Raw genomic sequence first — 22,716 nt, 5'->3', positions numbered from 1 at the left:
AGTGGAACAGCACTAGCAGGAGGAGCTTCCCTCACTGCTGCTCCCAGGACCCACAGCACTCATTTTTCCCTGCCTGCACAATGCTTCTTTGTCTGCCCATGCACTCAAGGCGAGAGGAATCAGACCAACAAAGCTGGGCTCATCCAAACACTCAGAGCATTTAACAAGCCCACAGTGCGGCTGCCGGAGGAGTGGCTTTTGGGAGAGCCAGGTACAATGAAGCCAGTGAAGAAAATAAATATATATATATATATATATATATAAAAAAAGATTTATTAAACAGCAACAAAACCAGAAAACATCCCCTCAGTTTGCTAGAGCCCAAATCAGCCCCATCAGCACAGGGCTGCCCTCCCCCCCTCCCGCCCCACAGCCATGCTGAGGGTCCCCCGTTCCCTATGGCTTCTGGCCGAGTGCAGGCCCTGCTGTGGCGATGACGGAGGAGCTGCTCAGTGTCAGGAGTGCAGCACCAGCCCCTCCTGGCAGCACGTGTCTGTTTGTCAGGGTCTCTCTGGCGTGGAGGAGGGTGCTTCCATCATCCACCACAGAGGGGACCCTCCCCAGGGTCTCCATTGCCCCCAGAGCGTGGCCGAGGGCTGAGGCGCTCCTGGTCAGACTGACCTTGTCCCCAGTGTGTCCGAAGGACCCATCGGCCTTCATGGTGGCCAGCGTTGAGGTGAGGATGACTGTTTTGGAAGCAGTCTGCAGGATGGGTCCCACTTTGGAGTGCACCAGGCTGCTGGGAGGACTGGGAGCGCCTGCCAGCGGGGAGGTGGCGAAGGTGACGGGGCCAGCAGGAGAGCTGGTGGAGGAGGAGGAAGGTTGGAGGCCTGGCAGTTTGAGGGGGACTGAGGTAGCCTCATCCATCACAGACTTGGTCAGCGCAGACAGCTTGGCGTCCGACATGACATACAGTGTCTTCATGGGGCTGGCCGTGGTCACTGCGGAGAAGGGAAGAGAGTGGTCAGCAGTTGTGGGGTCAGGGTGCCCACCCTGGGCTGCAGCCCCAGCAGCAGAGTTGCAAGGTTTCAGGCCGTACTTTTGGAAACCCCTTCGCCTCATTTTGTCTTCAGAATGACTCCAAAACAAACCCCAGCACTGTCACAGCCTGGGCAGAGCATGGCAAGGGAACCCCAAACCTGCCAGCTCCCTTTGCAGGCCCCTAAGATCACTCCAAGAATCCTCTCCCCCTTCAGTGTTTCACCCTCTCCCCAGGATGGTCCCTTCCGATGGGGCCAAGACCTTGGGGCTCTTCCTTGGCCAAGTACTCTCCATCCCACCCTCCAGGCTCTCACACAGCTCAGGCATCTCCAGCTCTGTCCCACCAGCAGTGAAGGCAGATGCTTCTGCAGGTGCTCAGATGCTCGTCACGCTCCACCCCAATGGCAGCAAAAAGCCATCAGGCTTTGTGGATTGAAGCCCTTAGTGCTGTAAGGCAATAGTAGAGTTTGCACATGGTGGCTCCTTCATCTAAGCCTGCTCCTCAGTCACATCTCCAATAACCACAGCCCAGGGGAAGGAGACTTGACTGAAACCTAATCACCAGGGTTAGACATGCTCAAGACACTGGGAAAAGCCTGGAGACCTGCTGATGATTAAAGATCCCAACCTGGAACAGCCCACGGTTCACCCCAGCTGGTATCAGAGATGTGTAACCATAACCCCTGTGCTCACCTGGGTGAGAGTGTGCTACAATCACCACCAGCACAGAGCCAACCTCTCCAAAAGAAAACACCAGGCTCAAACACAGAGAACACAGAGCAAAGTCTGAGGAGCAGCTGTCTAACAGAGGTGGGACATCCCACCATCCTGCAGGGGACAGAGAGGCCGGAATAACAGCACGAACAGGAGACTAAGCAGTCCTAAACAGGCTGAGGAAGCAGCACAGTGACATGGCAATGCCGGCAGGCATCTGAAATAACCACGAAACAGAGAGCTTGGAGATATCTTCCATGCTAACACCCCAGTTCATGCTGCTGCTCTAGCAGCTTCACTACAAACCGGTCCTGCTGCTGAACGCAGAGCCAACCCGAACCTCCAGAAGTTCTGCACAGATCTGACTTCATCCACCAGTAATCACAAATAGTGAGGACAAAGAAAACAAAACACAGGGGAAGAACTAAGCCCAGCACTTCTGCAAGTCCCTCTTGAGTCCTGGGGGAAAAACAGCAGGGATCGTGGGGGGGAGGGGGAGGTCAGTGCTGATTAGAGTTACAGCTGGTTCTAATGCCTGCAAAGAAAGCCAACAGTACAGTGAAATATCCCACACATCAACACCACCTAGAGCTACCTCATTTGCCCTCTGGGAAGCTGGCACAGCTCCACCCATCCTCATTCCAACAGATCTGGCCCAAGTGCCACAGACCTGGCTCATCTTCCCAGCAAAGCAGTTGGGGAGAGTGAAACGGAAGCACAGGACTGGCAGGAGGGGGCTCTTTTGCACAGGATTTAATTTCACTTTTAAGTCTGAGGCTGCTACCTGGGTAATGGCTCTGCAATATTGATTTAGGTGTGATTGGATGGTTCTGCTCTCCTTAAGGAAGGGAAATAAGCGTAGGCAGCAGGGAGAGCGCTGTCAGCATGTGGTGGGTGTCCTAAACACAGTAATAATTCCCTTTGGGCTGACATTTTACACTCCACTCTTTGGCTCAAGGCAGCAGCTGACAAATCACAACTCCATGTACTTGTGGCACAGAAGCCACGAGGGACCTAACTTAAAGGAGGGGAGGAAAAAAAAAAAGGAAAAAAATAATAAAAAGTTGATGGTCTTAAAAAGAAGCAGGACTGGGGCAGCTCTTCCCCAGTGTGACTCCACACACCGCCCTGCAGGCATGGCTCCCAGCAGGCCCCTGGACCCCAGGCTGGCTGCCTGCACCCCGCCACGGCCGTGCGCCTCACCTAGGGGTGCTGCTGCGGGGTCGGTGGGAGCCATCTCTGCACCAGCCTGGGCTTTGCTGAGATCCATCTGAGACAGCAGATTGCCAGGAGAGGCGGCGCTGGAAGCTGGGGCGGCCAAGTTCCCAACTGCACCGTCCGGAGCCTGGAAGGGTTAAAGTAACCGAGAGCTACTGGAAAGGCAGGAGCCCAGGGGGAGCGGGGTTACACCATCTCTGGGGGGGCTGCAACCATTCCTGGGGATCTGTGCTGCCCCTCAGCTCAACATCAGAGCACTTCTCTTCCTGCTTCCTGCCCTCACTTCCATCGGTCACTTGGGAACTGTCAGCAAACCCACAGCATCAGTGCTTTCAAGTGTGACGGTGCCACTCACAGCACCGACACTGCTGTCAGAACAAACCCACCCCCTTCTTCAGGAGTGGAACGGGATGGCTCTGTCCCCACTGCAGGGAGGTCAGCCCTGCTCTATTTCCTCTGTAGCAATACTGAAGCAAAGTATTCTGAGCCTGGAGCTCAAGAACAGTCCTCACATCACCTGCTTGCAAGAACACAGCGCTGGGAACATCAGCACTGCTGAAAGCTCAGCAAAAACTGGATGGAAACACTACATGCCACCCTGAGTGACAAGAGCTCCCCGTTGGGGGAGGAAGATGTATGAGACCCTCCAACACCAGATGTTGGAAGATTACTTCTGCCCATGGGAGACAAAAGGGGCAGACCTTAAGGAAGGAGAATGCTGCCCACATGCCCATCACCAGCACAGCTGGCTCTGGGAGCAGCATTTTGCTCTCCTTGTGCCACCTGGGGGAGATTCCTGCCCAAAGCTCAAAACCATCACCTCTGCCTGCAGCTCCGCTCATCGCAGCATCAATCTTCCTGCCACAAAGCATCAGCATCACTACATTTTACACAGCTGCTGTCGGGAAATCACCACGCTGCAGAGAGGAGCTCATTCAGAAAAACAACATTCAAACCACGTTGGAGCAGTTCCTTGAAAACACCGAAACACTGCTTGTGTTTTCACTCCACCACCACCCAAACACTCCTCCCTTCTCACTCCCAGAGAAGATTCCTCATCTTCCCACCCCCCCCTTTGCTGCCCACAGGGGGAGGAAAGTTCCCCCCCCCCCCCCTCACGCTGCATCTCAGCAGCCACCAGCAGCATCCCAGCCCCCAGAGTTAGAAAGCACAGCACACAGCAACACGATGCGTGGGCTTCACGCTTCCTGCACAGACACACTGAAGTCAGCTGGAATTTCAAAAGAAACCCAACCAACAAAGGTTTTGGCTGCTGCTGAAAACACAAGAGTTGAAGCTCTGGCATAATCCCCCAAAGCCTTTTGTAAATTTGCTCTTTTCCAGGAAGCCCCGCTGAATTACGTAATCCTATGTGCTAAAGGTACACACGAGCTGATGTCAAGGGCTATAATTAGTCACAAAAACACACAGCTCACTCCATTTCCTGTAAGAGCCTGCTTTCAGTTTGCTTTTGAAGCAGCTCTCACACCATTAAGCCACTGCCTTGAACACACAAGCTCAGCACTGGAGCTCCAAGTCACAGTCTACAATCAAACACCGGAGTTTCAAGCGTGGCTGCCTGAAAACATTGACCCATAGGTGAACCCATTCACCCCAGAGCCCATCTGTGCAAAACCACACAATGCTGCGTCGCTGCTCTTCCGCCAGATGTGCTGCACGTTTCAGGTGACAAAGCACTTAAAGGAAAGCATGCCAGCCTTGAGGGTGCCTTCAAATGGCCTTTGAAGAGCATGAAAGCTGCCCACAACCTGGGTGAAGACTTTTGGAGTGAGGGCTGTGATGGTGTGACACCCTCTGCTCAGGTGGGATCTGCACAGTGGATAACTGAGTGTCACTTGCCCTGTGTTGCTGAGCTCTGCCAGTGCTTGCAGGCTCTGTCGTGTTAGCAAAGTGACTGAAAGAAACACAGAAGTCAGGGGAGGAAGGATGTGGGTGCTCAGAAATCTCAGCTTTAACCAGAAGCAAACCAGGACTCGGCGTGGAAGCTGCAGGCAACAGTGGCTGCGGTGCCAGCTCCGAAGCAGCACGGGATAAATGAAAAACTCATGGCTGCTGCTGCTGTCAGTACTTACCCAGTTTCCATCCAGAGGTTCAACCTGTAGGACAGTGGCTCCCTACACATCCCAGTACTTCGAGCAACCCCAAAGAGCAGCAAGGAGCAGGAGCATGCTCCCTGCCCCCATGACGTTGCCCACAGCACGATTCACCCCAATACCAGGGGACCAGAACCAGGGAGCTTTGTCTGTGAAGCAAAGGTTGCTCTGCACCTCCTGCACCAGCTCACCTACCTGTGCTAGTGACAACAGGAGGAGGAAAGTCAGAAGCAAGAGAAAAGCCCCTCACCCAACCTGGAGTGATCCTGGCATCTTCTGATGCCCTCAGCCTTCAGTGCAGCTTGCTGGGAACTGCAGCTTGACCCCCCAAGGGATGCTCCACGCTCATCTGACTGCCCAAGATGCAGCATTCAGTGTTGTGGGAGTTTATCTGCTTGTTTTTTAAACTCATTTTCCCCTGCAAATCGCTCTCAGATCGCTACAGTCACCATCTCTAGGACAGTCAGTTTCATCCCTATGTTTGGGGTTGTCTGTGAGGAGCCAGGGGTTGGACTTGATCCTGCTGGGTCACTTCCAACTTGGGATGATTCTGTGACTGTAAGGCAGAACCAGGCAGGTACCACTTAGCACAGCACTCGTCCCCAGGCAAGCAGCAGCCCTCATTTAGCCTCCTTCAGTCCCCCAGGGCAGATCACAACATTGCCTGCTTCCTCCTACTCCCCACCATCCAGGAGAACACTTCTGAGAGACACCTGAGTACTGGAGCTATGGTCAGGAGGAAGCCATGTGGAGTTGGGGACAGCACCAACCCAACATCCCATGTAGGGAATCAGAACTGATCTTCCTAGCCTCACACTTACGGACCCATCTCAAAACTGCACTGATTTAGGATACAGCACAAAAGCAATTCTGCAGCAAATGCACCCCAGGTATTGGGGTGAAGAGATCAATCATCACAGCAACAAAACAACCCTCTCCAACTGCTCTCAATTCAGCTGCACCAAGACTTATCTTGGGAAGCAGCCAGGATCCTTTGGAGACAGTACCTAGTATAGTACACCTTTAGAACATAAGAACAGCAAGAGCACTTCCTTCTGCCAGTGATCCATCTCTACAAGGAGATCAGCTGGGAGCAGATGGACTTTGGAGCAAACACTCAGCGCTTCATAAATGGCTTTTAACAGTATGGCAGAGAAGCAAAGCATAAGTTGAGTACGTGCATTAGGAAAAAGCATGGTATCCCAACACCCAGAGGGCCCAGCACTACATCAGGGCACCTAACAGTCAGAAGCAGCGTTTCCAAGAGGGAGACAATGCCAGACAGTGCAGCCAACCCTCTTTCTCCTGCCTGAGCAGACAGGGGATTGATGCCAGAAGCAGCTTTCCTCCTCCCACCAAATCCTGTCACTGCCAAGAAAGCCCAAAGCTTCAATAAGAGTTTCCTTACTGATGTCAGCATTACAAATCCAGACAGAGGTTTCCTTGGTGCAGTACCAACACACAATCTCTCCATAGGAAATGACCCTGCTGCTAAAAGATGTGAAGTTAACCTGGGTTCTCTAATCACCACTTCTGCACAGCCTCAGCAAAGCAACGAGCTCATCACACCCAAGAGAAACACAGTGAGCAAGAACACTTTCCCCAGGGCAGCTGCCTCTGCCCTCACAGCAGCACTGGATGCTTTCTCTACACAGAAGGTGCCAAAGATTACCTGTGGTGCCTGTGTCTGCATCGGTTGCTCCTCCACCTGGGGCTGCACTGTCCCCATCGCAGCCTGGCTAAGCGTTGTCACACGGCTGGGCTGCCCACGCAGCGTCACAGTAATGGTCGTGGGGGCCTTCAGGCCTAGGAAAACGTGCAAAAACAACATCCCTGAGACAAAGGAACTGCAGAGGCCATGCTCACCAGCTGAGGCTGCAGCACGAGCCTCTCCTCCTGCTCACAAATCGCTACCAAAAGCACCTTTCCACAGTACAGCTCCAAGAAGGTGAAATAAGCTTTAGAAGCAGCAGTTTTGGGGGATGATGGGGTGCTCCAGGCACCTACACTGCATGCTGGACTCACCAGCTGCCTGGTTGGAGATCTGAGCCAAGCCAGGGAGGCTGCTGGCCAGCTTTGCCAGTCCTCCATTTGTCAGCAGCTGGTGAATGGCTGTGGGCTTCCCGCTCGCTGCGGCTCCTACCGACAAAGAGGTGGCAACTGGGATGGTGCGGACTATGGTGCCAGTGCCAGTGGTGATGGCACTCAGGTTCTGGATGGGTGTGGGTGTCTTCACAGCTGAGGTCTGGAAGGAAAAGCAGAAGCAGTGAATATCTGGAAGGAAAGAGGTTGCTGGGGTGGCCACAGCAGCAAGGGGGCAGATGGAGAGTTTCTACACGTCATCCTGGTGGCTACAAGGTCTAAAGAGAAGTGAAGCTGTCCCTTCCCACCTGCACGCACTCGCTGCAACTTAAAGCATGACTATGAGAAACTGTGGCTACACCTGTAATGAGCTTCCCGTTCTGAACGGGGCCTCAAAAAAAGCAAAAAGTGGGCAAGCGTTGCCTAACAGAACCACAGATGTGAATTTTCCCAGAAGAAAAACTATTAGAAAGATTACTAATCTCCCTCAGTCCATTCTGCAAGCTCTTCTCAGTATTTTCTAGTAGCTGCAAAGCCTGGTTTTGAGTAAAATTTCCCATAGCCCTGTTTCCTAGAACCCACACCACTTACAGGAACTCTTACCCCCCCAGCACTCAGCCAAACCTCAGACATTATTTAGCTGCAGTTCACGCGTAGCACCGCTCATCTGTTCCTGGGACAAACATGGCTTATTTGGGTTCCCTCCAGCTTCTACCAATTTACCCTCCATACAGCTTCCCTTCTGAGAGTAAGGTTTGCAGGCTGCGTACTTGCACTGGCGTCCCAGCTGCAGCCACGCTGGCAGGAAGGGCAGATGACTTTGTCCCAATGTCTTGCAGGCTGAAGCTCAGCCCCTGCAGCAGGCTGCTGGCAGAAGCTGCTCCTTACAAAGGAAAAAATAAAGAACAAAGAAATCAGGTTTGGAGAATTAAGCACCATGAAATCCCAGGTCTACTGGACAGTAAACTGTTCTTTAAAGAGGAGGGTCCCAAGCAGTCGGCCTCAAGGTTGGTGGGGATCATCCTAGCCACACTACAACACGCAGCCCAACCTTGCTGGGAGCTAAACAGGTTATCTGTGAAACATGGGAGGCAAGATACTGCTCCTGCCTGAGAGGAGGGAACTTTTGCTATCTCGAGGCATCAAGGTTTACCTTTTCCATTCACAATAAAGGGATGGAGAGGGGCAGGTACCTTGGAGGGCACTGGCTGGCTGGGCCTGCATGCAGTGGGTGCTGCTGGCCACCAGCCTGCTCTGCAGGGCATGGAAAGCACTGGGCGTCGTGCTGCTGGGGATGGCGGCAGACGGAGCAGGACTCACTGAGCTCTCTGCTGCTGAGCCCAGCCTGCAAAACAAGCAGAAGAAAAAGATGTTTCTTGGTGATAAACTACACCAAGATAGCTCTGTCAGCACACTGTTAGAACACAGAGTAGGGAGGTGATGAGATAAAAACAACCAACCCAAAACAAGAGAAGTGTCCACCATAGCAGCTAGAGCAAGGAGTGCTAACACTGTGTATTTCCAAATCAGAAGTGATCCTGTTGTGTGTGTGTGCCTACCTAGGTGCTGCCACCCTACACAGAAGCCATTTGCCTTGAAGTGAAACATTTCCCATTTAAAACCTACTTTCTATTTGAGAACAGCTCTTCTTCCTCTCCCCTCCCAGATCAGTCAGGGTCCAGTCCTCTAAAGCACAGTTTGAATTAAAAGGGAAAACAGTGATGTGAGAGACTGTCAACACCAGATTCATTGCCCACAAGAAATCCCTGTGGCCAGTTACTTTCAAAGCCAATACTGAGAATTCTTTATCTTTGGAAAAAAAGAAACGTTTTACCATCAGAGAATGAAGGGAAAGAATAAGGACAGCACTACATTTTTGGCAAAGACAACAACACAGTCATTCAAAAGACAAAGATAAGCAGTTCTAAAGCAAGCTTGGGTTTGGGAAACTATAGAGAAAGAGGGCCAAGCAGGAGAAATACCTTCTGCCCATTTCCATCACTTGTAGATTGGACCACCAGCCCACAGATAGTCTCCAGGAGCCTAAGAGTCCCCCACACATCAGAAAGCAAGAGGATGGGCAGCTCCACAGGCAGAAGTCACTGCGTTGTGGTGCTTTGCAACAGCAGCCTGTCAGAGTGGCCCACAGATTACAGAGTGAAAGATGCACTCACTTGGAGGTGGCGAGCAGTCCGAAGGGCTCCTTCCCACCCGACACAGACTGGCTGACTGCCATGGGGAATGGCTTTCCTGCGACAACTGCAAAAGAAAAAGAAGACACCTAACTCTCTGTCTTCTGCAAGCCTTGAGGGATCCTTCTGCTCTCACAGAGACAGCCCAGTGCTGCAGGCCACGGGCTTGCAAAGCTTCTTCTCAAAGAAACCTCTACCGCAGCCATAAACACCCTCTCGAGCCACCACACAACAACATCAGGAGCATCAAAGAGAGCAGAGTTGCAAATTAAAACAACACTGTCGTTGTCCAAATGTTACAGCAGACAGAACTGAAGGAATCGGCTTCAAAGCGCTCAGGCCCTCACCAACAACTGCATTCCTCTCTCCTAAGTGCCATCACCACTCATCCCCTCCTTACAGGCCTCACAGCACAGCTCTACCACCTCAACTGGTGAGCTAAGGTCTGCCTGCTCCATTCTGTAAGCATTCTTTACAGACACAAAATACACAGGGATGCCAGGAGTCACGGTATTTGTTTATTGTGTCACAATGTTGGTTTATTGCAGCCTTTGGGATACAACTGCGTGTGTCTGGTGCTTCCTCCTGCTCACACACGGTAAGAGGGAAATCTTGTTTGGTTCATGTTTACTTCTGCAATTCATTTCCTTTCTGTGAAAAGAAGTAAAGTTGGGAAAATTAAAAAAAAAATTAAAAAAAAAATTAAAAAAGCCAGAAACCAGAGATCTTCAAAGCTGCCAGAAGATGAGCTGCAACCCTGAGAAAGGATGCGTATTTATTAGTTAATTCTCACAGTTTAAAACCACCATTACCCAAGAAAAGCTTCAGAAGGAGTAGGTTTGCTTCTCTGCTTTTAAAACCTGACTTCCTCATATTTGGAAAGGTGATGCTGACCCCTCAGCCCTGCACTGCACCAACCTAATGCTAATAATGAGCAACTGCTTCATGCATCTGGGGCTCTGAGGTGAGGCAGCAGCAAGATAATGTCCTTCAAGTACAGCAGTGAGAGCAGCTGAAGCTTCTGGCCTCCCTCACAAAGGCTCAAGGGGAAGCAGACGAAGCACATCAACTCTTCTTGGATAGAAAGGACCTCTGCAATGCTTGTCACAAGCGGGCTTTCCCAGGAGAAGAGCTGGGATTTGCTAACATATGTACCAAGGGTTTGTTGTACCAGTCCTCAGACCGCAGCGCAGCCTATGCAGGGTCAGCAGAGCTCAGCTGAATTGTGGAGCCTGAACAAAGGTCTTCCAGAGGGAGGAACATCACCACTGTCCTCAAAGCAGGAGCACATTCCAGGGGAGAGCTTGGCTCAGGGGCCACAAGCAGGCAGCAGAACCAGAGACCCACACGACCTACTTGGAGCACACGTTTGCCTCGACCAGCATCCCGCCTCCAGCAGCAGCCTGGTGCTTCAGAAAGGTATGAAATCCTCCTCACAGCTCACAAGACCGCACCAAGCACATCACTGTAGTGTGCAGTCCACACTGCTATGAGAAACGGAGGCACCTGCCAAGTCCTGGCTACGGAAAGCCAGCCCCCACGTGCCCCCAGCTATCCCCAACAGCACCGTGCCACTCGTGCCTTTGAGCCTCTGTCTGTTTTCTGCAGCTACCTCCTCAAAAAGAAATAAGCAAAAGCACAGCTCCCCTCCCCTCCCCGTGCCCCAGAGGAGCCGGTGTGGGCACAGCCACAGCAGCACTCTGGTTTACAAGCAGCTATGCCATGGCAACTCACTTTCTGCCTGGGTGCTGAGGGGTGCTCCGTTCCCCACGCCAGCAGCATCTCCGTGAGAGACAATGGTCACCTTGATTTTGGCTCGTTTGGAGGTTTTGCTGCACTGGGTCGGGCTGGGGGTCTGATGCCTCTTCAGCTGCATGCGCACATCATCTTTCTCAGCCCCTTCTGAGTGCTCTGAGGAGACTGGAACTGGGGGACACAGAAGGAGCTTTTTGAAACGGCCGATTCCTCGAGGTTGGTGCTGCTCAGCTGTGCGCACCAAGGTGTGGAGAAGGGTCACATGCCCATGCATACTTCTACAGCTCCTTTCATGCCAGCCTTGCCCATCTCCCATGCACCAGGAGCCCTCGCTTCTCCTTTTCACCACCGACTTCTGTGTGCCCTGAGCAGCAGTGTTAGGGCCAGTACTTAGCTTGAGCCACTGAAAGGCTAAGGCAAGACAGCATAGGAAGTCTGTCCTGCCCTCTGCAGCAAATTAAAAATGGATCCCTACAGCAATAACGTCTTTGCAGAAACACTTTTCATTTCCAAGTACGGTACACCCAATCCTAGCATCATCTCTGATTTCCCCATGAGGAGAATGTAGGTGCAGAGCTGGTGCAGGCATGCTGGGATCAGAACTCAGTCTCTCTGCTCCTCCAACACACCTGCTAAGCTACCTGTGTGCCTGTCACTCAGCTCGTCCCTTCCAGCCCTCTGAGAGATGAACAGAAGCACAGAGGTGGCCACGAAGCAGGCAGGAGCACAGGAGGTGCTGCAGCAAAGCCAAGCCCTACACTGCTTGCTACTGGGGAGAAAAGCAGCAAGCTGAGATCTCTTCCACACCAACTGCTTGTTCTGCTGTTATACCCTTGCTGTTATACCCTTGACCCATCACATCTGCTTCGTTCTACCTACAGCATAAGCTTGCTGGGGAAAGGATTAATCAGAAAGTGCATGACAAGCACCCCTGGGCAGCACAGGACCAAGATGCAGTCACAAAATGCCACATCCCACCCATTCTCCACGCATCCCACCGCTGGTGGATGGCAAACTGCCTCCTGCCATGGTGCTGGCAGCAATCTGCAGCAACAGGGGGAAAGCTCCAGGGAGCCCTCTCCATCCAGAGAGCTGCAAGCCAGCTAACTCCCCACTTGCAAGTCCCTGTAACTAAGTCAAAAGCCTGGAAGCCAAAATACACATCGTCTCTCACTCAACTACAAACATGCTTGGTTCAAATCACCCTTTGGAGACCTCACCAGATGTGCACCAAAGCCCCCCATGTGCCACCAGCCAAGCAGGACAGTGAAAAGTCACATGCACAGGCCATCAGTTTCCATTCCCATCTGATGCTGGGTAAGTGCACAGTTCACAGAGTGACCACAATGTTGCTTTCAAACAAGGCTCAAGAGAGAAAGTAATCTGTATGACAACCAGCTTGGTCCAATACTGGGCCTCAGTACAGCTTTTTGGGCTGTATGTGCAGTATGGACCATATCCTGTGTGTGCTCAGCACATCAAAAATACCACAGATTACGCTGCACCCAGAGTTTGCCTTGGAAAATTAAAAGCACCCACGTTTGGAGCATTGCAGCTCAGTAGTTGTCACCTATGTCAATGTTCTCAGCTTCCTGGGGTCACCTCAGCTGAGAACTGACACCTCTTCTGATAGTGCAGCCTCCCAAACCTCTGGATTAAACACTGCTCCCCTCCGTGTGTCTCCAGGTCAGGACAACCCCATTGAGCCAGCTCCCACCAATCACCCCCAAGGCCTCTTTGCTTTTACTCTTCACTGATTTTCTGGCCAAGAAATTCTGTTCTGTGAGTCCACAGCTGCTCCTCCTGAGCCACTTAGCAGCCCTTCATTTCCACGTTCACCTGCAGCCGCTTTGCTGCACTACGCAGTAAGGATACTCCACCAACATGCAGCCTGACCCCAGCATGGGAAGGAGTTAAGCTCATGATACAAGTCACCCACTGTCCAGCAGAGCAGGACTGCTGCCAGTTTACACCAGTATTTACCTATGCAGCAGGAAAAGGGAAGAGCTCAGGAGGTGTTAATGCTCTCAGTTTGCACGCAAGCCATTTGCTTAAGCTTCAAACGCAGCAATGAGAAAGCAAAAAGCAGGGGGACAAAGGGAAACGTTGGGTTGTGCCCCAAACCAGTGCAAAGGAAGAGGAAGATGTCAAAAGGAGGCAGGAGAAAGAGAGAGAGAGGGAGAGAGGTGGAGAGAGAGACAGTGAGAAGTGAGGAGATACTCACCAAAGAGACATGAAGAGGTGCCAGGAGGAAGAGCTTTCCTCACCAGCATGTTTTGTTTCAGAAAAGCAGCAAACTGAGCTGAAATGAATCAGAGAGAATTACAGTATCACAGCCCGGCTCTGGAGGGGCAGCAAGCTGCAGGGACACCACTGTGACCCACAGACACCTGGGAGCAGGCAGGCAAACAGCTCTGGGCATGGCCACCACCTCATCCCTCATCACCTACTGTCAAGAAACGCTCACTAGAAGCCACGCAGCAGCAGCTCCACAAACCCTCCTCCTGCCTTCTGTGTGCTACTTAGAAGCTTCCTCAGCTACAACAACAACGAAGCAGATTGCTTTAGCTCATCCCTTGAGAAACTAGAGAGATGCAAGCCTAACTTTCCCTCTGGAGCCTATCCTGACTTCAGAGCGTGCAGGGTCACACAGCAGCAGACAACAAGCAGCCTGTTTAGAGCCATCTCGAGCAAACAAACGAGCACAGAAGGGAAGATGAAGAACTATTTCCCAGCTACTGCTGATTTTTGCCACAAATCACACCACCAACAAAACCATTACCTACATTCACAGCTTTTACAGTCAGACTGAAGCTGGTCAGTAAGGTTTTTAATCAGCATCCAACAGGACAAAAACCCCACAGCTCAGAGCAGGTTTTCCTCTGTGTTTGATACAAGATGACTCCAGTTACCAAAGCCCCACTGTTTCAGTCAGAATTCAACATCCTTAATCATCACCTGAGTACCTTTAATCCCTCTCCGAAGCAGTCTTGGGGATATAAGACATCAGGCAAAGGGCTCACAGACAAAAGAGAATGAGAGCATGGCTATGTGGTGGCTTGGTCAGCTACAACAAGTGAAAATCCTTCCCATTTGGAACAGCAACAAGGCTCTGCAAGCTGCACAAGCACCGCTTTCAACCTAATTTCATCTCCCCACAAGCTGCTGCATTCCAATGGCAATAACAGGGAACTGAGCTGCAGAGCAAGTTGCCACAGGAAGGATTCAAGACAGCACTCAGAAGATAAAACCTGAAGAAGTCAGGAAAAGGAGCCAAAATCCAGATGTGAAGAAGGTAAGAAAGCCACCAGCTATTACCTTGGGCCTGCTTGTGTGTCAGGATCGTGTCCGTCCTCTGCACCTGCCTCTTCAACAGCTGTGCAGTGCTGATCGGGGTGGGCTTCTGGATGGAGGACACAGCAGCCATTTTAGTCTTGGGGCTTGAAGTGGGGCTGCTGGAGACACTGGATAGGTCCTGGATAAGACAAGGAATACTTCTTATCCCATGCTTCCCTGAGGAGAGGCAGTCCTAACCTTAAGCATGCACAAAATGTGCGTCCCTCCGCTGAAGAAGACAGAACTCTCAAGGTTTGTTCACCCAGTTGTGAGCCATTCATCCTTTCACATCCTCTTGCCTTTTTCCCAATGCTTAGCATCTCTCACTGCACGTTCCAGTGGCACAAAGCCATCTCCTCACACAACCTCAGCTCTCCGTGCCCTGCAGGACGCCCTACCTCAGAGCCTGAGGGTGAGGCAGGCACTCTGGATGCTGGCGAGGCAGGCCTGCTGGTTCTTTCTGGCAAATCAAACGACAGATCCCTCCTAGTCGAGTCCCGTGGCTTCTTCTTCTTCTCAGCATCCAGGTCACGGGGATCAGAGCCCGAGTGGCTCTCTGCTCGAGTGAGGATGCCAGTGAGGAAGTCAGCTATCTCATCCTAAGCAAGACGAAACAAATAACTATTTGTTAGGCTGGATGGTGTAAAACTCTCTAAAATCATTCATCTTCACGGCTTAAAGGAAAAAGAGCTCAGGGTTCCCAAAGAAACAAACTGATATAGGGCTCTCTAGATGTAAAACCCCTAAAATCTTGCAGATGGACCTCAGCTTTCCCATCAAAGCTCACACTCCATTGAATTCTGGCAAATGGAAGGCAAACACAATGGTTTCTCCCCAAGTACTGTTTGCTACCCCAGGCAGGCGTGCTGGAAGATGCAGAAAACTGAGCTTTGTTTAAAGTAGCCACACAGGAAACTTATTGCTCTCCTCCTGCAAGGGCACAACCACTTCAAAGCATCTCTTAAGAGAGATTACTTTGTTCAACCTGTAGAGGCAGCCAGGTTACCACCTGTGGTCACTGAGCCATTTCAGCATGTTTTCTCAATAGGTACAAAGTATAAAAGGAAGAGCTCTGCCTTTACCTGGATGCACCTGTCCACCATGCTCTGGGTCAGGCCTTCTGACTTCTTTTTGGCTTTACTTATCCTGTGGAATAAAATAAAGAGATGGAAGTCAGCAAACATCTGTTTCTCCCCTTTCGTGCCCACTACATTATCCTTCACTCGAGAGCAAAACTCACACTACAGCAGGTTTAATCCCTTGCACAGATCCTACAGAGTGAGGTATGAGTTGGTTCCATCAGTGCTCAACTCAGGAGCACCGCCTGCTGGAAAGATGAGGTCTGTCCCTCAAAAAATGCTGAGCAGCTTTGCTAACCCCAGCCAAGCACGGCTGAGTTCACAACCAGAGCTTTTTTGCCAAGTAAATATAGCACTTCCTTTCCTTCAGAGCTTCATCTGCGTCACAGTTTGACGCTTCTTTCTCTCCTGAGTATCCCCAATACAGATTTCTGACTTACACAATGCTCCAGAATCTTGTCTACACAGGTTAACATCAGGCTACCCCCATTCTCGTACACAGAACCTGCTCCAGTTCTTGGTGCTGTTATTCCAGACACACACACAGGTGTGACTGGAGAACAAGTTCCAAAGCCTATTGAAACCTTACATGCTTCCTGTAAAGGCTTTGACAGCCTCCCTCACCCCAGCACTGGACACAGCCTCCATAAGCTGCATATTCCAGAGCTAAGGTGGAAAAACATACAAGCAGATGCCTGCTCTATGATCATACCATGCTGTACCCTGGATCTTCTACTTACTACTGGCAGAAATGAGGCAAGTTTGTCACAGAAAAACCAACCAAACAACCCACTATCCAACACATCAGCTTTTGAACAAGACTGCTGACCCTGAGAGTGCATTATGACCACCTTTTTTGATAGGTATTCACTTTTGTATGCAGCACGCTCAGATCCTGCCCAGCAGCCCTTGTGGGAAGGAAGGATCCATCTTAAAGCACAGCACCTGAGATTGTCATCTGCTCCTCCCACCACCACCATGCTGTTATCAGCTCGGATCTTCTCCCGAAAGTCTTCCATTGCTTCGATGTTGCACTGCAGGGAGTTCTGACCAATGACAAAGAGGACAGGGGTCTTCATCTCCAGGAGGGGGTCATCAACATCCTGCAAGAGAATGGGAAACTGTGGCTCAGAAGAGCTGTGCTGGGACGTTCTCTGGACACACGAGCACAAGCAACACACACGTAAGGCCCATGGGAGGAGCTGCAAAACCAGGTCACATGAGGAAACCCATGACAGGTGCAACACCTCCTCCAAACAAAAACACCTCAGACATTCCTCAAAAACCTCCCAGTTGTTTCTAGAATTCCAAGCCAGACTCTATGAAACAGCTGGGAGTTAAAGAACAAAATACAGTTAATTAAATGCTCCCCTGCCCCGTCGGTCCTTACCCCTCTGGGGCCATCAACTGTTAGAAGAGGGAATCCAAGGCACACAACTGCAGTGACATACTCCATCACTGAAACCTGGGTATAAAGAAAGCAAGAGTCAGCATCCCAGCAGTCCAACACACCAGTGCTGTGAAGGATGCTTCACTGGGTTCAGAAACACTGTGTCTATTTGGACTTTAATTTGCTGAACAAATGGGTATGGGGAAAAAACACCGGGGAAATCACACTCCTTATGCCCTCAGGATTAAAAGGGATGAGTCTCAACAAGAGAAAAGGGAAGAGAATCATCCACCAGAGCCTTAAATTCAACGGTCATTTTTAACTAACTCTGAAGAACAGCTGCCAAAGGGTCTCCCTGTAACAGGTACTTACGTGACAGGCCACCAAGGCACCCGTGTTCCACCCGATCAGGATGATGGGCTTGTGAGAGAAGTGGTTGTGAATCTACAGGAGGAAAAAGGACATCAGCAGAGAGGGACAGGCAATGAGGCGATGCCTTCAGGCAACACAGCAGAGCACAGCTGCTCTCACCTCTGCCACTTTGCTTCTCACTGCCCCAATCATGTGTTCCAGGCACTGCAACACTCCCACCCCACTGCCGTTGTTCAGCAGGTGGGTGGCAATGGGGATCACCTGTGGGGTGAAATTAAAGAGGAATGAATGAGGAAGGCGTAACAGCAGGTGTGGGCTGGAACTCCATGTGAATTTGGGCTTTCTCTGTTTCTCTCCCAGGATTTGCCTCAAGCTATTAAACCCAGAATAGAGAATTCCCACAGAGAATCTCTGCTGCTCACTTTGCTCCCATACACTCATTACACCTAACAGATGTAGAGGGCTGTGAGCAGCTCTGTATCTGAGGTGATCCATACCCTCTCTCCTCCGGTCTCTTTCTACTGGAGGACTCATCGATCCATCATAAAAGTGACACAACCTACGCTGCTGAAAATAGCTCTCTTTGGGCCCAAGTGCATCAGGCTTGGGTAACTCCACCCCAGTGTGTGCCCTCGACTGCCAAACACTGCAGGCAGCAGATGTCAGCCTATTCTCAGCAGAATCAAGTACTCTGGGGCACCAAAGGATTATAAAAACATGCTCAACAGCTGCACTCTGCCACAGCTGTTAATGGGAATCTCCCCCATCCTCCCCTTCCAAGCCAACCACACAAACCTTTCCTAAGCAGGAAAGCTGAGACTGCCAGAATCGGTGCCGTCGTGAAGTGGGGAACATGGAGTTGGAGGGTCCAGAGGAAGCAATCAGGATGAGGGGGGAACCAGGCAATTTGCTCTGCAAAGTTCAACAAGAGGTACATAAGCAAAAGAGACCTCCCAACCCAAATCTTCACCACTTGCTGTTTTGGGAATGTGGCCTCCAGAGAGCCCCATCCAAACAGCCCTGGGGGGGAAAGGGGTGAGAAAAGCTACTGAGTAACACCCTCAGCACAACCCTGATTATCCACAAAACTTAAATGGTTATTTATAAACCCAAAGTCCAGCCTGGCATGCACTGCAAAGCAGGAAGGATCTTGCATAGCTCATTAAATGCGCAAACTTTTCCCCAGCAAAAAGCTACCTTGAGATAGCATGGGGGAGAAATGACTCCAACATGAAGTCACCTCACTGAGCGAGTCTAAAAGCAAGAGGGAAAGAGCCCAGGAAGCCAGAAAGAGATGGAACAAAGACAACAGAAGAAAAATAAAGCCAATTTGAGTACGTCAAGCAGTGAGAACGGCTTCATGGTCCCCGTGAGGCACTCACTGGTTTATTATGGGACAAGACCCCCACTGCAGGGTCCCAAGGTCTCTTCAGCAGCAGAGACAGAGCCTCAGCACCTGCTGCTCCTGTCTTGGTTGTGGAGGAGAGCAGCATCCTGTCGATCAGAGTGGGGATCTGGAACCAGAGGAGGAAAGGACTGAGAAAATGCACACAGGCTTTCCAAGGGCCTTTTAAACATCATCAGAGCTTCAAAGAAAAAAGGATAAAGCCTCCACTAGTTTCCTTTTAATGAGCTTTAGTAAAGGGAGAACATTGTAAGAAACAGGAAGATCTCTTTCACTGCTCTCATCACCTTTCCTTTAAGCGTTTGCAGAGCATCCAGGTAAGCAGCCAGCACAGGCAAACTGAGGGTTTCCACTAAGGTCGTGTGAAGCCACTGGATCAGTTTGGTGTCCCAGTTCACACTAGCCAGCGCTTGGCGGACTCTCCGAGCACATTTGTCCACTGCTATCCTCCTCAGGACTGGTTCATTGCAAGCCTAGAAACCAGAACATTGAGGGAGAAAAAACATGTTATGGGAAAAGTCAAGCATGCCCTGTTCATCCCAAACCACAGGAATGCATCAGCTCCAAGTCCTCTGGCAGTAAGCAAGGGCCAGCATCCCCGCAGTGAGGACAACAATCACACCTCAGACAAGTCCAGAGTTCCCTGTTTCTTAAGGCCATAGAAACCAAAGGCCAAGACTTCCGTCGCTTTGCTAGGGAGGACTGATTAAAAACATGCAGGCAACAACTCTGCTGGAAGGCAGAAGAGCAGCAGGGTAATAAGAGCTCCTACCCCTTCGTTGGCCAAGCGAGCCAGCCTGTCAGACTGTAGTGCTTTGTGAATCTTGTTAAATAGTTTGTTCTGGGCCATCGTCCAGCCCGTCCTGGAGAGAAAACCAAAGGGGTAACATTGCTCAGAAACGCATCCCAGTCCTTCCAGCTGCTGCACACTCCCAAGGCAGGTAAGCAGCCCCCACAAGCAGAGGCAACAGAAACCACAGATAAGACCAAAACAATCACTCTTTTTAGCATAGGTTATCTCCCTACTCCTCCAAACCACCATTCCTCCTCATGTCAGGAGCTCAAATTGACTGACCATGCTTACAGGGAGGGTTTACTATGGTGGAACTGAACTGACTTGCATCCTCTTATTTATAACTTTACAGTGTTGCATTATGGCTGAGCTGGGGGTCTGTGTGCCATCTAAAAACTCAGTGTCCCAAGCTTCTCCGAACAGAAGGGAACTTCACATGAAGAATTCATTCCCTTTGAGCATTCCCCAGCCCAGGCATGTCACTGTGTATAAAGTCATCCATAGGAAAGCACTGAAAAAAAAAAACCCCACTACACAACAAACAGCCGTTTGGTGCCACAGCTTTCCTCAGCCCACCCCACTGCCGTGCTTTACCTGTTCACGTGTTCCTCCCAGTCATCTGGGGGTGGAGGGGCATCTGCATCCGTGCGAGCAAACATGACGTGCCGCTCACACTCGTTCATCACACTGCGTGCCTTCTGGTTGTCATAGAGAGGCACTGGTGTGGGCGTCACCGTCTCGACATCGATGGGGACATCTGCTTCACTGTAAAGAAAAAAATCATGCTTTAGAGAATGGAAGTGATCGCCTTAGGGTCTGCTAGGCTGTTAAATGAGAATAGTTTGTAGCCAGCTGGGTCCTAGACTCAGTAATTTCTCATAAACCCTGACTCTGGCTGCAAGTTTAAATTGTGAACACAAACACTAAAACAACCACACGCTGATGCTTAATAATGCAGCTATAGCTGCTGGAAGATGTTGGTAATAACCTACAAGGCCCTGAGCCTCATCATCACCCCTTGTGCCACTTCCAGCCAAACCAAAGCAGCCCCTGAGCCTTGCTGGGATCTCAGACCCCATCACTGAGCCCCTACATTGCAACCCCAGGTGCACCCCCACACCTCAGCCCCAGCCCCTCACTCCTGTTGCAGCCCCCAACCCTTCCCCACAGACCCCACAACGCACTCCTGTGCGTCCCTGGCCCACATCCCCCACACAGCACCCCGGCTCTGCCCCACATTCAGACCCACAGACACCCAAACAGCCTCCAGCCACAACCAGACCTTTCCTGATCTCTCCCCTCACAGCCCCCGCAGACACCCTATTCCCCACTCTCCCCTCACAAAACCCACTCCTTCTTCATAATCTCCAACCCCACACTCTGCACCCAGACCCCAAATCCCACAAGATACTCCCCTCAGCCCTCCAACCCCCCATTTCCCTCCCCACAACCCAACAGCTCCCTGCACTCCCCTCAGAATCCCCCAGATCCCTTTCCCAGGTCCCTCAGCCCCCCAGATCCCAAACTTCCTCCTCACAAACCACCCCAGACTCCTCCTACGGCCCCCTACGACCCCTCAGCCCCCAAATCCTTCACTTCTGCCTTAGGACCCCCCCCCCCAGAATGCTCCACACAGACCCCTATACTCCCTCAGCCCCCAAAACCCTTTCCTTCCGCCTCAGAAACAGCCCCCAACCCTCCTTACAGACCCCTACAGACCAATACAGGCCCACCTCACTCCCCCAAACCCCTCAATTGCCACTCATTAACAACCCCAGGACCCTCCTCAGAGTCTCTCAGTCCCTCACAGACCCCTCAGCCCCGCCAGGTCCCAAACTCTCACCTCACACACACCCCCCCCCACAACCCCTCAGCCCCCAAACCCCACACTTTCCACTCAGAAACCACCCCAGAACCCTCCTCACAGAGGCCTACAGCCCCTCACACACCCCTCAGCCCCCCCACATCCCAAACGTTCCCCTCACAAACCACCTCAGACCCCTCCTCGCTGACCCCTAACAACCTCCCAGCCCCCAAACCCCACCCTTTCCCCTCACAGCTCACCCCACAGAGGCCTACATCTCCTCACACACCCCTCAGCCCCCCGCATCCAAACGTTTCTCCTCACAGACCACTCCGCCCCCCTCCCCACATCCCCCCCGTCCCCTCACAGGGCGCTGCCGGGCTGCTGCCGCCGCGGGGTGAGGAACAGCATTCGGGCGGGGCGGGCGGCGCTGGCGTCGGGGTGGGCGCTCCAGGGCTTGGCGTAGCTGTGGTCCAGGCACACCAGGTCGAGCTCCCGCTCGTGAGCCGACAGCTGCAGCAGCAGCGAGGTCCCCATCCTCCGCGCCGACCATTGCAGCTCCCGCTCGCGCTCCCCGCCGCGCTGCGCCATGGCGCCGCCGCCCCCCGCCCACCCCGCGGCGCGCACCGCGCACCGCGCACCGCGCATGCGCGGCCAGCGGGAGGAGCGGCGGGAGCGGAAGGCGCATGCGCAGGAAGCGCGGCGGAGGGAAGACGTGGAGAGTGGATTCCGGCGGAGCGGAGCGGGGTGGGAGGAGCCAAGAGGCGGAAAGTGGAGTACAGAGCGGAGCGGGCGCGGAGGCGTCGCGTGGGGATACGCGGATGGGGGACACGGGGATATAAGGAGGTGGGCACATGTGGATGTGGGGATAGAGGGACATGGGGACGTGGGGACAAACGGATGTGGGGACGTGGGGCACAGTGACTTGGGATGCATGGATGCGAGAGTGCAGGGACACGGGGTATAGTGACGTGGGATAGAAGGATGTGGGGACATGGGGACACGGCGACATGGGACACACAGACATGGGGACATGGGGACGTGGGACACATGGATGTGGGATATGGGGACACGGTGACGTGGGACACACAGACATGGGGACATGGGGACGTGGGACACATGGATGTGGGATATGGGGACACGGCAACATGGGACATACGGACATGGGGACATGGGGACGTGGGACACATGGAAGTGGGATATGGGGACATGGGGACGCAGTGATGTGGGGCCATGGGGACACATGGAATGGATTGGATTGAAAAGAGACCTTAAAGATGGGTCATAAAGATGCCCGCATGGATGTGGGGCGCAGGGCCATATGGGGCACGGGGCCATATGGGGCACAGGGCCATACGGACAGGAGGGACAGGGGGACATAGGCACACAGCGTGTGACAAGGGGCACGTGGGCATGAGCGTATGGGGACACAATGTGGGGACACAGAGACACGGGCACATGGGGACACAGCAACATGGGGA

General features: G+C 52.2%; 1 protein-coding gene across 11 annotated transcripts; it reads right to left on the bottom strand.

The window, feature by feature from the left end:
- Window positions 1–287: 287 nt before the first annotated feature.
- KANSL3 (KAT8 regulatory NSL complex subunit 3) lies at window positions 288–21,840 on the bottom strand. 11 transcript variants are annotated; one of them, XM_015297445.4, is made up of 22 exons: window positions 21,603–21,840; window positions 20,026–20,196; window positions 19,411–19,501; window positions 18,926–19,111; window positions 18,616–18,747; window positions 18,029–18,145; window positions 17,393–17,494; window positions 17,234–17,305; window positions 16,862–16,936; window positions 16,417–16,574; window positions 15,475–15,538; window positions 14,791–14,991; window positions 14,375–14,531; window positions 13,281–13,358; window positions 11,036–11,227; window positions 9,284–9,368; window positions 8,303–8,454; window positions 7,880–7,992; window positions 7,053–7,272; window positions 6,700–6,833; window positions 2,899–3,040; window positions 288–941 (listed from the first exon to the last, which is right to left on the bottom strand). In XM_015297445.4, the coding sequence occupies exons 1-22, from the start codon at window positions 21,824–21,826 to the stop codon at window positions 397–399; spliced, it is 3,411 nt and encodes a 1,136-aa protein (XP_015152931.1). In that variant the 5' UTR covers window positions 21,827–21,840; the 3' UTR covers window positions 288–396. The 11 variants fall into 11 exon arrangements, with proteins under 11 accessions (XP_015152931.1, XP_015152932.1, XP_015152935.1 ...); XM_015297446.4 differs by having other exon boundaries at window positions 7,880–7,986; XM_015297449.4 differs by lacking the exon at window positions 2,899–3,040.
- Window positions 21,841–22,716: the final 876 nt, after the last annotated feature.

This window comes from Gallus gallus, chromosome 22, assembly GCF_016699485.2.
Source record: "Gallus gallus isolate bGalGal1 chromosome 22, bGalGal1.mat.broiler.GRCg7b, whole genome shotgun sequence".
In the NCBI taxonomy this organism is placed as follows: domain Eukaryota; kingdom Metazoa; phylum Chordata; class Aves; order Galliformes; family Phasianidae; genus Gallus; species Gallus gallus.
This window is presented reverse-complemented; position numbering and strand designations above follow the sequence as displayed.

Excerpts from the sequence above, each read along its gene's own strand:
- KANSL3 (XM_015297445.4), bottom strand. The coding sequence starts at position 21,826 with ATGGCGCAGCGCGGCGGGGAGCGCGAGCGGGAGCTGCAATGGTCGGCG. Across the intron at positions 17,495-18,028 it reads AGCTTTCCTGCTTAGGAAAG|GTGATCCCCATTGCCACCCA; the intron begins GTTTGTGTGGTT and ends TTCACCCCACAG. Across the intron at positions 11,228-13,280 it reads CACCTCTTCATGTCTCTTTG|TTCCAGTCTCCTCAGAGCAC; the intron begins GTGAGTATCTCC and ends TGTGTCCCCCAG.